Genomic DNA, 15,844 nt, shown 5'->3' with positions numbered 1-15,844 from the left:
AGCTTCTCCGTTCAGCACTGCAGGGCCTTTCATCTCTAGGTAGGAAAATCAGGCAGGAATTCAAAGTGTAAGTTACTGTTTCATTTTTTAAAGATCGCCCTAGTCTTGTTGCATTTGGTCAAAAGTCTGCTTTGGCATTTTTGGTCACCTGTATCCATCGCTTCATCTTTTTGGTGCTTATGAACACACACAGGCTTTGTTCAGAAAGGTTTGTTTTCTAGAGAAAGGAGAGGGGAGAGAGAAAGAGCAGAGTGAAGCTGAATGCAGCGATGGTTATCTTATGTCAGGCTGTGGGGAGATGTTAATGGCTTTTTTTGACCTTGCGAGGTGTTAGCTTTGGACAGGAGTTGGTGGAGATGCTTATCTGGCATCTGTTTTCTCGTTTTTCAGAATGTCAGGGGCTGCCGGGATCAGCACGCGTCCTGTCACTCTAGAACAGCCGTGGGCAAACTACGGCCCGCGGGCCGGATTTGGCCCGTTTGAAATGAATAAAACTATTGAAAAAAAAGACCGTACCCTTTTATGTAATGATGTTTACTTTGAATTTATATTAGTTCACACAAACACTCCATCCATGCTTTTGTTCCGGCCCTCCGGTCCAGTTTAAGAACCCATTGTGGCCCTCGAGTCAAAAAGTTTGCCCACCCCTGTTCTAGAAACTGCTGCCCCTCTTTCTCCATCCATGTTTCCTCCTGCTTCTCTGTGGAGTCTCTGGATTTAAGGGGAGGGTGGGGTGTTCATGCCCAGGCCCTCAGAGGGGTCACCAGGTCAGAAAACAGGAACCAGGAGCCTGTCTCTGCAGCCTGTGAGTGGTGACAAGGAATGCAGACAACACAAGGACGGTGACCACTCATCCTCGAGGCCACTCCGGGACACAGCAGCAAGCCCTCCTGCCGAGGGAGCAGGGCAGAGGGGGCATCACCTTTGTCTGAGCTCCAAATGATTAACCACCTGGGCATCCTCAGGGTTTCAGAACCAGGAGAAAATTAGTTTGAATGAAGCCACTGAGAGGCCTGGCTGGGCTGTTTGGAGAGGTCATGGTTGGTGTAGACTTCTGTTTGCTCTGACCTTCCTTCTCATTAGTGGCCTGGTCATCCCCCTCCCGCCTCCTTGGTGGTTGTGAAGGGCTCTCTGCTGTGGCCACTTAGAATGTCTGTGGTTCTCTCCCCACATTTCTCCAAGGAACTCATTCTTTCTTTCGTGGTCAGTCTGGTCGTCTTCTGGGGGCTTTTTCCTAGCTCATTCATTTATTCTTTCACTGAACAAATAAAGGTGCCTACTATGTGCTAGGCACTGTTCTAGGTGCCTGAGATGCATCGATGAATGAAAAGACCAAGGCCCCAGCCCTTATGGAGCCCTCGTTCCCGTGGGACCACAATAGTGGCCTACCGGACACCTGGGTGGGGGGGGGGGGGTGCACCGCCTCTCCACCTTGCCAGATGCAGAAAAGGGTAGCCCCGAGGGCATGCGGCTTGGTACACGGAGCGTCCCCCACGGTTTGTGTGACGTGGCTTTCTTGATAAGAGAGGAGTTGACCAGAGGACCATTGTCTGAGCCTGGTAAACATCTTGACATATAATTAATCTCTAAGAGCCCAGACTTTCAGGGCAGGTAGCCTGGGTTTGAGTCCTGGCTGCACCTCAGAGCTGGCTCTCACTGGGCAGACGGGCCTGGGCCAGAGTTCTTCACATGTAAGTTCCTATAATAGTTGTAATAGTTCCTACAGCGTAGCAGCTGGGGTGAAAATTGAAGGAGGCAGTATGGTAAAGCTTTCAACACAGCGCGCGGCGCCATGATGACTAGGTGTTGCAAACAATTAATATATTTAATTAATTATATATTGTTGAGCCATTTCTACCAGCACCGTGGAGGGTGCAGGCGTGCCTAGTGCTTGTGGCTTTACTCTGCAGATGGATTGACTACACAAGAGCCCGGAGCCCAGCAGCTTCTTTATAAATAGAGGGACACCAGGGAAGGAGAGGGAACGGAGAGGGGTGGGGTGTGGCGGTGGGGAGCTGGAGGTTGGAAGTGAGTCTGGAGCCAGGGCGCCCCCAGGAGCAGCAGGCATCCTCCCAGAGGACCCCGTCTGAAAGGGGGCCTTGGGAAGGGAAAAGGGAAAGGCTTTCAGTGTGAGGAGCATCAGACTGAAGCAGGGACTTAGTGGAGGGTGGAGCTCAGATGGGAGGATGGGGCAGTGTTGCTGGGGAAGCGCAGTCAGGACCAGAGGTGATGGGCTCGAAGACGAGGACCTGAGCTTTAATCCGACGAGTGTGGAACAAGGCGGCATTTGGGGATCTTTGCTCTGACCTCCCAAAAGCAGGGAGAATCACCTTGGGTAGTAGGAGGGGCCGTCCATGCATTGTCTCGGGGAGACAGTGTACCGGCTGCCATTCACAGGCCAAGGGGTGTCATAGCCTGGAGTTGTGTGGTGAGAGATGAGTTTGTTGGGCAGGTTGACAGGGGATGAGTACCCCAGAGCCACGAGGACTCACTCAGCAGACAGGGAGGTAAGTGGGACTGTGTGCATCCGTTCATCTGCCCAAGCATCTGTTTGTCCATCAACGCTTGTTTAGTCCCTGCTCTTTTTAGATGCTTTGCTAGGCATTGGGTCTGAACAAGTGAATTAAAACAGTGTGTTTGTGGAGCTCACAAGAGAGCCAGGCAAGAAAACAGTCACTGTAATACTGGATAAGTGTCAGAGCGAGGTGGGCACAGGCTGGGAGCCCTCCAGGACACCAACCACAGGCTCCCTGGGGGCTGCAGACACCAGTGTCAGGAAAGAGGGGGCCAAGCTAGAGCATGTGTCACTGCTTGGGGCTCTGTACTCTGGAGCTGAGCAGGTGTGTGTTTAGGAGAGAAGCAAAGGAAGGAGGGTGGAGGGACATGTGCCCATGGATCACCAGGGACCTATTCTGCTGGGCTCAAAAGCACTTATTTGAGGGTGAGGGGAATGGGTGTAAAGGGGGTGGAGTATCACTCACAAATCTGCATTTCCCAGAGCTCACTTGGGTGTGGAGAGCTGTGGGAGGAAGGGAGGCATGAAGGCAGGGTTGGGAGCCCTGGAGGGAGGAATAAGATGCATTGTCTACCCTGTGCCAGGAGCTGCCACCAGGCACTCCGGATCTCTTCCTCATCCTGCTATTCCCTGGCAGCTGCAGGAGGGGGATTATCTTAATTTAGTGATAAGGAAAGGCTGCTTGGGCAGGTTATGCAAATTGCTCAGGTCCTCACCTCTAGTCAGCAGTGGAGCCTCAGATACCCTTCTAGGTTTGCAGGGAGAGGCAAGCAAGGCTTGAGCAGAAAGCCTCTCTCCTTCCTTCCATTATCACAGCTGGAGAGGTGAGAGTCAGAAAGACAGTAGGTGCCACCTCCGCTTGCCTGCCTCCTCCTGTGCATCCTCTCTGTAGGAGAAACTACCCTTCAGGGCTTGGGGGGGGGGGGTTGGGGGGAGAGGGTGGGCACTGGGGGAGGTGGCCTCTCCTGGGCGGGCCTCCCAGGAAGCAGGGACAGCTGGAGAGACAGGCATCCCGGGGGCATTCATAGCGGCAGAGACGATTTTATTTTAAGCAGGTGCCAGCACCTCGGAACAGCCTCTTCCTTCTCCCTGAGCTGCCTGAGCCCACACAGCCAGGTGGGCGGGAGACTTGTGAGGGGGCCCCTGCCCTCACCCCACCTGCCTCGCACACCTTCTGGCATCTCTCCTGGGGGGTTTCTGCTTCTCCTTACACTTACTGCATGTCCTCCCTTCTCTTCCCTGTCCTCCTCCTTACTTTTCTTCCCTTCTCTCCTTCTGCCCTGCCTCCCCACTGCTTTCTGTTCCTTCCTTCCTTCCCTTGTTCTCCTCATCTGTGGAATGGGAATGGAGGTCCCTAGCTTCCTGGAGTTGCTGGGTGGTGAGGAGTTAATTTCAGCATGCCCCCTCTGCCCACTTTGGCGGGGATTGCTGGCCCTGGCGGGTGTGAGCATGGACAGCGTCCAGTTCTCGCTCTCAAGGAGCTTACCACTAGGTGGGAGTCAAGTTCAGACACCCGATGATATTTTCTGAGGGCCTGGCTGGGCCACCCTGGACTGTCAGCTCCTGAAATGCTTTGCTCAGGAGAGCCCATTATGATACCTGACAGGTGCTCTCTCGGCCCCAGTAGCTGCAGGCCCTACGCCTCCGGAGCACAAAGGGAAGCTGCCCACATCATCTTAGCCAGGTCCGTTGGCTAATGAGCCTGACTTCTGCAGGTGATTTTTGCTAACTCAACAACTTAAAGTGCTTTTGAGTAACATCATTATCACTAGTGCAGTTGACATGCAAGGGTTTCATTTGCCATCGTTTAAGACGAGGCCGGCCAGCTTCAGTTCCCAGCTGTCGCTCAGCCTCGCCGCTGCCTCCCGCAGGGCCCGCCCTTCCTTCCTTCATCTCCTGAGATGCCCGAGAGGCTCTGCCAGGCCCCGCGCTGTTCAGGAGTCTGAGTCACCACACACAGCCTGGCCCAGGGAGAAGCTGAATGAGCTGCATTCACAATGAAGCCTGCCATTTGTTCACGGGACTGGTCCTCCAGGCAGTCACTGGCTTTCTCCAGGGAGGTTTCAGCTTCTTAATCTGCATAACGAACCTACCAACACCAGCTCCCCCACAGGGGTATATCCCACAAACAAACAGACCTGCACTAAGTATGCTAGTGTGGGAGCAAAAAGATACTCATACTTTCCCTCCCACCTTCTAACTTCTGGCTGGGCTAACAGCCAAATTAACAGAGACAGATTAAAGGAGAAAAAGTTTAATACAGGTGCGTGGGGATGATAGGCATGATAATTGCAGGAAAATTCCAACATCAGTAAGGCAACATTGATTATATAAGACAAAATTGGACAAAGGAGAAAGGGGGGAGGAGGGTATTAGATCTCAGAGGTGAGAAATGTTTACTTACAGGTAGTTGAGGAAGAGAAGAACACACAGGGCAGGAAAGTCCTTGCTAGGCTACAGAAACAACGGGCCCAGGTGTCCAGCTAACAGGCCTCTGCCTGCAGCCTCGTAGTTACCACACTTGATTCCAGTTGGGCTCAGGCTGCCGCCTAAGATCTCCTTCCTGAAGCAGGTTTCTCTGTCTGAATCTTTTGGGAAAAGGGGGAGGGTCAAAAGTTCTTTCTGGGTCTCTGTTTACTTAATAAACAGCTTAAAATCAATGTCCCAGAAAGCAGCTTCAGAGTTGCAGAATGTTGGTCCCTTCACTAGGACCTAGGCCAGTGATGGCGAAGCTGTGACACGCGTGTCAGAGGTGACACGCGAACTCATTTTTTTGGTTGATTTTTCTTTGTTAAATGGCATTTAAATATATAAAATAAATATCAAAAATATAAGTCTTTGTTTTACTATGGTTGTAAATATCAAAAAATTTCTATATGTGACACGGCACCAGAGTTAAGTTAGGGTTTTTCAAAATGCTGACACGCCGAGCTCAAAAGGTTCGCCATCACTGGCCTAGACAAAGATGCATATTTCCTGCAGGAGGCCGGTATGTAAACAGGCACGTGGGAGCAGCATGGGGAGCGCAGTGGGAGCGAGTGGCACTGGGCACCGAGGCTGGAAACCCAGGAGGCCTTCCTGGAGAGGAAAAGAGCCAGGCAAGGAAGAGGAAAGGTCTCCCAGCTGTCCCTGCTTCCTGAAGTGGCATACCTCTTCACTGTTGTGTAAATAGCTTTATTTCTACCTGGAGCCCCTCTCCTCCAGTGCTGGGAGGAAACTGACCTCCATCATCTTGTGAGCTTTGCCTTTCTTGGGGTCCTATCAAGGGCCTGAGCTCCTATTCACAGCCAGACACTGGGGTGGGGGTGGAAGTGCTGGTTTGGGAGGCACCACTGCACACAGACCATCACTTTTCTTCACTCGTTCCTTTACTGAACTTATTTTTTAATTATGGTGTGGTTTTTATTATTGATTTTAGAGAGAAAGGAAGGGAGAAGGAGAAAGAGAAACATAGATCGGCTGCCTCCTGCACACCCCCTATTGGGGACTTAGCCCACCACCCAGGCATGTGCCCTGACCGGGAATGACACAGTGACCTCTTGGTGTATGGGGTGCCGCTCAACCAACTGAGCCACACTAGCCAGGGCTATTCAGCCTATTTTTATTCAGCACCTACTATGGGTCAGATACTTTGGAAATGTTAGCGTGAGTAGCTAGATATTAACAAAGCAGGGAGCAAAGGGAATCAGACACTATTAAGCCTAATAAACGTGGGCCTGCTTCACTAGGAAGCTACCACCTCACACACTCCCCAGGGGACCACTGAGCCCCAGAAGCAGATAACCAGTCCTTACCCAGGGAGGAATAAGAACAGCAGGAGAAACTCCTGCTGGGCACAGGCAGAGTAGAGGCTGAGAAGGCATGGGGTGGGGGAGTTGCTTTCGCTTTGAGGCATGTGCAGTAAGAACTAAGATGATGACCCTAAGGGGGAGTGTTGGCCTGGGAGAAGGATTGGATTGGATAAGGGCCACAGAACCCTGGAGGATCTAGGAAACGCATTGGTTATGGGGAGGGCCCAATGCCAGCCCGGAAAGATTGGGAAGTTGACTTAGTGTGAAGTAGAGCCTGGTCCTTCCCAAATGCGAGATAATATAATCAGCCTAACAAAGGATCTCTCTCTCTCTCTCTCTCTCTCTCTTTCTCTCTCTCTCTCTCTCTCTTTAATATGCCCTCACCCTGTTTCCTCACATGTTCTCCCCTGTGGCCTGGGGTCCAGCAGCCCGGTGGACTCCAAGCGTGGGCCTGGGCTCAGCTGGCCAGGGCACAGCTGGGATGCAGACTAACCTGGCTGGATGGTGGCTGGATTGCAGGGGATTGAGCCAAGGATACGGAACTTTTGTACCCTGGGCTTTAGTACTGAGCTTGAAGAAAAGTCTAGACTTTTCCTGTGGCAGGATGAACAGAGATGAGACACCGGAGCTGAATCCAGGCCAGTCCTTCGTGTTTGCTGCAGCTTCTTCAGTAAATCTTACCGCGAAACCTCACCCTCCAAAATGCTTTTCCCGCGTCTCCGTGAGAGGACATTATTTCCACCAGCAATAGCTACAACAGTGAACAAAACAAAGATCCCCTTCTCGTGACCACATTCTAGACAAATAGAAAACAGCAAGTAAAACAAGAAATTTATACACTGTACTAGATGACGGGTGTTATATGAAAAAGGCACAGTAAGACGGTGTAAGGGGACTGGGGGTGCGGCTATGATTTTAAAGGGATAAAAAGAAGCCATCAACAAACAGGTGACATTGGAGCAAAGGCCTGGAGGAGATGAGGGGAGCAGGGAGGGACATTTAAGTGTCCCTGTCTTTGGGGTCCCTGTCTTTGCTGCTTCCAGGCCGTGCTTGGCGAGGCCGTGCGTGGCCCTGCCTTTCCTGTCGCATTCCTGGGAGTCCTTCCGTGGGCCTGTGGGTCTGCAAGCTCCCCAAGAGGAATCCGGTCCTTCCTCATTTCCACTGTCCCCCCTAATTCCAGATAGAGAAAAAGATCCCACAGAAATTTAAATTTCAAAATATTATCCAGACTTCAAAGGATCCCAGGCAGAGTGGATAGCAGAGCAAGTCCCAGAGTGAGAAGCAGCAAGGGAGGGAGGCGAGGAAGCCGCAGGTGTGTGCTGAGCATAAAGCACGGACATGGGACCAGGGCAGGGAGTGGGAGTGAACCTGGAGGCATGTGTGTGGGGGGGGGGGCGGGGGGCGGGGGCATACACCCCAATGCGGCTCCCCTCACCAAGGCCTGGCACTGTTGGGTGCAGGAAGGTTGGAGGAGTTGGCTCAGAGTTGTGACTCATCCCGTGGATTCCTCCTGCCTTAGGAGAGATGGTGTCTGCCTCAGCTCCCCTCACGTGGAGCCCGGCCCTTTGCCTTGGGCATTCCATGTGCAGAACTTTGCACGCACTTTGTTACAGGAGTTAAAGGATGTTCATTCGGCCTTGGCTCTAAAAGGAATCCTGCCACAGATCGTGCATGGACGGGACTGAAATTCCTTCCTCATTCACTAAAGGAGGATTGGCGACATCGTGACAAGATAAGCACGGTCAGGAGAAGTGACTTAAGAGAATGACCTGAGACAAGATGCCTGTCTTCTTCCAGCCTCAGTTGTCCTGCATGCAATACAAGTGTCTTTGCGAGACCTGGAATGCTGCAGGTCCAAGGGCCTGGGGTTCAGTGTTGCTGGCTTACATCCATGGAGAGAACTGTGATTCAGGAGAACTCAGCCATTTGTCTGGCAAATCCTTGCTGAAGGCCTGCTCTGTATAGTCCTAGGCTAATCCTGCAGAGGGTGAACAAGATCCTCACCACCCTCCTCCCCTGAGAGCTCACCCTCTAGCAGGAAGGCCCGGGAGAAAGTCCCTGCAGCAGGCAGGTGGCTGGGCACTGTAGATGGAGCAGTTCAGAGAGCAAGTAGGAATGGTTTCTGGGAAGAGATTTCCTAGCACCACTGGGCAAAGGAAGTTTCATTATGTTCCCCTAGCTGCTGGTTTAATAATTATTAAACAAGTGGAAGAATAATGCTATGTATACTTGTTTACCCATCACCGAGATTTGGCAGTTCTTAACGTTTTGCAGTGTTCTCTCTCTCTCTCTCTCTCTCTCTCTCTCTCTCTCTCTCTCTCCCCCTCCCCCTCCCTCTCCCCCTCCTTCTCCCTCTCCCTCTCCCTCTCCCCCTCCCCCTCCCCCTCCCCCTCCCCCTCTCCCTCTCCCTCTCCCTCTCCCTGCACATATATACTTTTCACCCTAAATCATTTAGAAATAATTTGCAGGCATTGGGACACCTTTCCCCTAAGGAAAGGAAACAGGCATTTCCTACATGACAACCATCTCAGTAGATATTATTATATCTACAAGAACAGTTATTCAATTCACCTAATATACAGTCCATGCTAAAATCACAACAGTTGAATACACATCCCCACCCCATCCTTCTCTGTCTCTCGCTGTCCTTTGTGCCTGCCCGCAGCCCTCACCAGCACCAGCCTCATAAACTCCATGAAGATAGGGCCTTGGTCCTGGTGTTGCTTCATGGTCTTAGATTAGGGCCTGGCCCATAGTAGGCGCTCAATAAATAAAGAAGGAATATATATATATATATATATATATATATATATATATATATACACACACACACACACACACACACACACACACACACATATATATATATATTTGGTAAAACTCTGAATGGGACTAAAGTCTCTTCACTGCTTCCTCCTGATGACCACGGACACACTGGGGCCCTAGGCAGAGATGGACGGTGGACTTCCCTCCCTCAGGAGTAGGGTGTGCAGTCGGCAGCCACTCACGTTGTGCCCCGTTACTAAAGACAGCAGAGGGTGAGATTATCCTCCCCCCTTTCTTTGACATGACTTTAGGGGAGTAAAAACAAATCAGAATTCATCAACTGTGAACACAATTGTCAACTGTGAACTGTCAACAGTCTGGTTTAAAAATAGATGATAGGTTGATGAAAAACAGTGGAGAAAGCAATTTATATAAAATGTTAAAAATAATACCCAAAGCATGCAAGGCAAAGCGAAGAGTGTGAGTGGTGGGGAATTGCTCTCGGGGGAGACCTGCGTGAGCAGTGAACCAGACAGAGGTGATTAGTTTTCCTTTACAAATCACAGAAGAGAAGGATTTACTGGCCCTTTGCCGGCGAAGGCTCCCTGGTTCGGTGTGTTATGCAAAACGGGAGGGAAGATTGGTTGTGAAATCTGCTGGCACCTTTATTTTGAAGTAGGTCAACATTTCGCATATTTCTGCTCAGTCGTGACTCTCTGGCTCTCCCTGTCTTCTCTGTCCCCGTAAAGCTGGGAGAGGCACTTCTCCAGCAGTAGGTTGAGGGTCTGGGAGTTTCGGGGTTCGCATTTACATTTATATTTGCATTTGTATGAAATGGGTTCCAGCACAATACTTAACGGATTTCCCACTTTCTCAACTCTCTTCTTTTAAATAGTTATGGCCAATTATTTATTTAACTTCTTTATCATAAAGTCAATATAAAGGCTTGAATTTTTCATGTTTCCTCTGTTGTGGGCTGGAGTCGCAGCTGATAAAATTTGGCCCAGTTCTTTACGTCCAGCTGCTCTGTGTCCCGAGGCTGCCCAGCCGTTCATGTTATTTACTTCGTTCCAGGAGAGCCGAGCCATCTTGGCACAAGATCTGTGCTCTGTAAACCTAAGTAAGACAGGTGCTTGCATTCCTCAGAAGGCCATCTCTTCTTAAAGATCTGGATGGAAGGTACATCCCTTTGCTAGGGCTGCTGTACCAAAGTGCCACAAACGGGGGTTTTAAACAGCAGTCCCAGTCCGGGGTGGAAGTCTGGAATTGAGTGTGGGCAGGTTGGTTCCTTCTGAGGTGTGAGGGAGACTCCTTCTCATGCCCCTCTCCTAACTCCTGGCAGCTGCAAGCACGGCCAAAAAATCCTCCCCGTGTCTTCACACCATCCTCTCCCCTCTGCACTCCTCTGTCTCTGAGTCCAAGGTTCCCCTTCTGGAAAGCACACCCTATTGGATTATGACCCACCCTAATGAGCTCATTTACAACACTAGAGGTCTGGTGCACGAAATTTGTGAACGTTGAAGGGGGGGCTGGTCCTGCAGCCCGGCCTATGCCCTCTCACAATCCGGGACCCCTCGGGGGATGTTGGGCCTAAACCGGCAGTCAGACATCCCTTTCGCAATCCAGGACACTGTATGCACCAGTGACCATACTTTTCACACAGGTGAAAGGCATCTTGCTGTTGTATGGGCAGCTACATTTTTTTGCCCTGATTATAAAAAGTAGTACCTAACATGATCCTTCTGAGGCCATAATACCATTTTCCCCATCTTATGGGTGGGAAAACTGAAGCAGAGAGAAGTTAAGTAATTGGCTTTGTCACACAGCTATAAGTGTCAGAATCAGGGCAGACCACAAAATGTGCAAGCCAGAGTCCATGTATGTCATCGCAGCATCATCCTGTTTTTTCAGTGTTAGAGTAGCCTTGCCAGGTTTTAATTTTTAAATCGAAGAGATTTAAATCCAATATATAGGGTAGGGTCCCTAGGCCTGGCTGGTGATCAGGGCCATCTGTGGGGTGACTAGCGGGTGGGGCGATTGGGGGCCCCTGCTGGCACCATCCTTGGCTGGTGGCCTGGCATCACTCACTGGCTGGCTCTGCCCCCCAATTGCTGCTGCCAGTCGCCTCCCTGGGGGGGGCAGGGGGCAGGGGGCAGGGCAGGGCACGTTATAGCGACCAGTCATTCCATCATTTGGTCGATTTGCATATTAGGGTTTTATTATATAGGATCATTGTCTTTATAAAGACCCTATTTCTGAATCCACATTCTGCAATACTGGGTGTTAGGACTTCAAAATATCTTTTATGAGACATGCAGTTTCACCCCTATGGCAAGGTGCAGAGCTTTCCCTCTGGAGGGAGAGTGGAGGCCAGAGCAGGGCTGATTCCTGGCTGCTCAGACCCTGAGGGCGGAGGGCTCCCCCAGGCGGCAGTGACCTGTGACGGGACCCACTCATTGCCCTGGGTCTCTGTCCCCTGCCCCTGGAGCTGCAGGCCTGCCTTCACTTTGGCCACTTGTGAGCTTTGTGTCATTGACTGGCTCTCCACTCCAAATCAAAAAAATACCTATTTTATACCAATTTCCTCCTCTTTTTTTTTTTTATATCCCCCAAATTTCTTTTTTTTTCTACAGTGAGGACTTATGGGTGTCCCTCATCAGTTCCCAAGAATGTCATTTTGTAGTTTATGTTTTGCTTTTCTACCTCCAGGGCAGACTCTAAGAGGTAGGCTCACAGCCCAGGGTGCTGTAAGCAGGGTGGTGCAGGTGTGTGGGCCCCTCTTCCAGGGAGCCGGAGGACGCTTGGGGAAAGTGTGACAGCCGATCACAGATAGAAACAGGCAGTTACAGTGGCAGTGTGATAAGGCTTTATGGTAAGTAAATGTACTACACTTGACTTCATAAAATAAATTTTTATAAAAAAAATTCACAGTTCCCCCTAAATTAGCTTTGGGGATGCTGTTAACAGATAGTTTGAGAACTGCCAGCCTGAAACGGAGGCTTGTTCCAGAGAGCGGGCCCAGGGGAGGCGAGGAAGGGGGCTGGCCAGTGTCTTCATGCTCGCCCCGCACCTGAGCATGTGCCGTGCTCTCTGAAATGAAGCCTGTAGTGGAGACTCACTTGCCGCTGACAGCGTTCCTCTGCTTACCTCTGTCCCCTGGACGGTCTGCAGGTGTTCCTGTCACCTTACAGGGGACCTCGCCCTGAGCAGGTCTGCCTAGGGCCAGCCGGCAGGGTTCTGGACTTTGTGTAGGAAAGAGCTCACACCTGAGCCCAGGGGACTATGAGAATGTTTGTTAAAGCTGCGGGAGGGCTTAGCACAGAAGCAGCAGCAGGAGAGCCTAGGCTGGGCTGCCTTCGCTCCCTGGGAAGTCAGAGCAAAGGGGGCCTTGGGGAGGTTCAGGGGGTTAGTCTGGGACGAGCTGCCGCTGCCCATGGCTCCCCTTGCTGCAAGCCTCATGGGGTCCCTGAGAGTTTAGGGGATGCGTGCTGTGGGGGAAGAAGAGAGGGAAGAAGAAGGGAAGGGGAATGGAGTGGGCTGCTCCCCAGAGGGAGATTGTGTACTGGGTCTTCGTCTCGGGGCTTTTCTCTCTCGGGCAGGTGGGAATCTCGGGGCAGGGTCTCAGGTTTCCAGGCATGCTCTTCCAGGGCCATGGTCTCTGCTGATGGGTCAGGGTCAGGCCAGGGGGTCATTAGTCATTGCAGCTGGTCCTGGTGTCGCCCACGTGGTTTGCTGCTTTTCCGGGTCTAGAGCTAAACTACAGCTGAGGCCCAGATGTTCTCTCTAGGAGGTGGCCTGTGTCTGCGGTAAAGTGTCTGCCAGCTTGTTCAGCTCTGTCTCAGCTTCCCGTCCACCTTGTCCTGGCCCACTGGCCTGTCTCACGCCCATCCACGGGGCCCTCTTCTGCGCTGCGCCCCTCCATAGACACACATCCTGCCTCCCCTCGCGGTCACGTCCACACGGCTTCAGAAGAACCCCGGTTTTTGCTTCCTCATTAAGGCAGTTAATGTGTGAGGCCGGGGCCATGGCTTTCTTCACCCAGCCCCGCATCTCCTACGAGCACACTGGGCGCATCCTACACACCTGGCAGGTACGCAGGGGAGTTCTGCATGAAGAGGGAGCCGGCGCCCTGGAGGCCTGTCTGCTGCTCCCGCACGGGTCGGCAGCGGCTGTGGTGACAGAGGAGTTCCGCAAGAGCGACTCCAGGACACTTCTCAGCTTAGAAGCGGCTGAGAGCCCTTTCCCTCGCTGGGTAATTGGTATGGGAGGACTGGCTGGGCCTCTCACAATGGGCCAGCATTCATCTGCACTCCTGTGTGCTGCTTTGCAAATGCGACTGGCCTTTTCCATGCATTAGTGTTCTCCAAGGGCAAGGGCTGTATCTCCTCTTTTCTTTCTTTTGAACCATCCCCCATGGCACCAGATAAGAGCTGCGCGGGGGTAAAATTCGTCTATCTCCTCCTCCTCTGAACCTCCACCAGAGAAACATGGTCCCGAACCCAAGGGCCTTTGCAGAACACTGACTGCACACAGGCCTTGATCTTGAGGATTTTACAGTCAGAAGGGGGTGAGCTCTCAGCGCAGATGCAGCCAATAGCAACCCAGAGCGCAGAGCCCGCTGTCTGTTCCCTCAAGCCCCTCACAGGGTGGAGGCAGTGACATGGGTCAGACAGGCCTGTGGCTCCTGGCTCCGCCCCTGTCAGCATCTTCTGTTATTTCAGTCCAAGCCCCAGTCTCTTTTTCTGTAATGTCGGCATAAAAAGGGCTGTTAGCTGTGGAGGCCCTGTGCCCTGTGAATAGCACCCTCCTCTCCTGCCTGTGTTCTGAATCAGTTGAGACTCAGGAGTAAAGAGCAGCAGAAAGTGGTGGGGGTAGCCCGTCGTCACAGAGGCAGGGCTGCAAGTGGATGGGTGGCTTTGGGGCTTCCATCATGAGTCTGAGAACCAGTTGGCTGCTTCCGCCAGTCTCGGGCTGGTTTGAACCACAGGTGTGTCCTCCAGGGGAAGACTGTGCAGACTTGGGTTTGGGTGGTTAAACAAAAGCATTGACTCCTCGGGTTCCCAGGGGAAGTGCTGGGCCTCACACATACCACCGGAAATAGATAGTTACTGAACGGTTAACTAAGCAGATACTCTCCTCCCCAGAAGGAGCGTGGGGGCAGCTGAGAGGGACCAGGCATGCTCCACTCGGGACAAGGAAACGTGGAGAAGCTGCCTCTGCTGGGGGGGTGGGAGTGGTCTTGTGGAGCCTGTGGGACTCCAAGATGTGGTTCCAGATGAATACCTTGATTAACAGTCACGTTGAGATTAGCCCTTACTAAGCCAGCCTCCTGTGCTGCTGCAGCAGTTTTAGATGTGACTGTGCACCTGGAGAAACGTCTCATTCCCTGTGCTGTAATTCCGACTGTACCCAAGACAGCTCCGCACGCCCCGTCTTTGCCCTGTGCACACAGAGGGCACGCTGTTCCCTGAGGAAGCCCAGGGGGCGCTTGCCCGGCTGCCCCTAAGGCCTGTCCTCTCTCTCCTCTGCAGTGCAAGATGGAGTTCCACGCTTGTTCCACTGGCAAGAGCCTCAGCACCCTCTGTGACGGGCCCTGCCCGTGTCTCCCCGAGCCCGAGCCTCCGAAGCACAAGGCAGAGAAGAATGGTGAGTGGATCGCAGGGGAGGCCCTGAAGGAGGGCGGGTGGGCGGGGAGGGAGGGCATGGCCAACTCTGCCCAGATGCTAGCCCTGTGGTGTTTATGAGCTGGTCCAGCCCAGGCAGGGAGAGGGGCTTACTTGGCAAGTACTGCGGCTTATTCAGGGATCTCACACCATTAGAAAGAAGAAGAGTTGGCGTCTTTGAATGAATTCTGCTGGTCCAAGACATGCACTAGGTTCTTCGAGAAGTTGAACTGGCTCAAGTAGGAAGGGCAGGTTTTCAGCGTCTAAGACCAGGGCCTTCCCTGGGGCACATCTTGGTTTTCCTTGATCTCTAATCTGAGTCCTTTGAACTTCTCAAGGCCGAATTTCAAAACAGAGACTGCAGAGATGTCATAACGGCGGAGAGTCTTCCCCCCAAAAGCATTTCCCTACTAGTGCATTCTGCTTGTGGACAGCACAGGGCCAGGGGACACAGGCAGGGGGCAGCCTCCCCAAGGCAGCTGTTGCCCTTCTGTGGCTGGGCTTATGAGGATGTGTTCGTGGTGGAGAAAGTAGTGCCGTCCCACTGGTCTCAGCTCCTTTTGGGGCGTCCCTAGTGAGACCCGGGATAGAAGGCTGCCTTCTGCGGATCTGGGCTTTCTCAGTTAGAGCTGGCTGGTCCATTGAAGACGGTGCACGTCCCAGTGTGTGAGCGTATGTGTACGCGCCTGTGTCCCTGTGTGTGTGTTCCTGTGTCCCTGTGTGTGTGTGTTCCTGTGTATGTGTCCCTGTGTGTGAGTGTGTGTCCTTGTATGTGTTCTTGTCCCTGTGTGTGTCCGTGTGTGTATGTGTGTGTGTGTGCATATTCGTGCATGTCACCTAGTGTCTTTTCTTTGTAACAAAAAAGGATGAAAGGGTGTGAGTTTTATCCATTTGCCCCTTTTTAAGTTGTATTGCCTTTTCAGGGCACATAGGTGATGTTCAAGTCTAACCGTGTTCATGGTGGTGACTGGAAATATTGTGTTAAAGGACTCGTTGGGAGATTTACTCAGAATGTGGAGGGACAGTGGTAAACCATAATTCACTGGTCACAAATAATCTCCATAGGTTACTCTTGATTACCAAGAAGCTGATGGCATTGCTCACTTACA

At 52.1% G+C, this 15,844-nt stretch overlaps 1 protein-coding gene across 1 annotated transcript in view; it reads left to right on the top strand.

Moving 5' to 3' along the window:
* Window positions 1-15,844, top strand: part of SPOCK1 (SPARC (osteonectin), cwcv and kazal like domains proteoglycan 1) — a 496,575-nt gene that overhangs the window by 394,277 nt on the left and 86,454 nt on the right. The window contains exon 6 of the mRNA XM_081090748.1: window positions 14,604-14,718. Coding sequence (XP_080946874.1) covers window positions 14,604-14,718 — 115 coding nt within the window. The remainder of the gene's footprint in view (window positions 1-14,603; window positions 14,719-15,844) is intronic.

Source organism: Myotis nattereri, assembly GCF_964212035.1.
Source record: "Myotis nattereri genome assembly, chromosome: 5".
Taxonomy (NCBI): Eukaryota; Metazoa; Chordata; class Mammalia; order Chiroptera; family Vespertilionidae; genus Myotis; species Myotis nattereri.
This window is presented reverse-complemented; position numbering and strand designations above follow the sequence as displayed.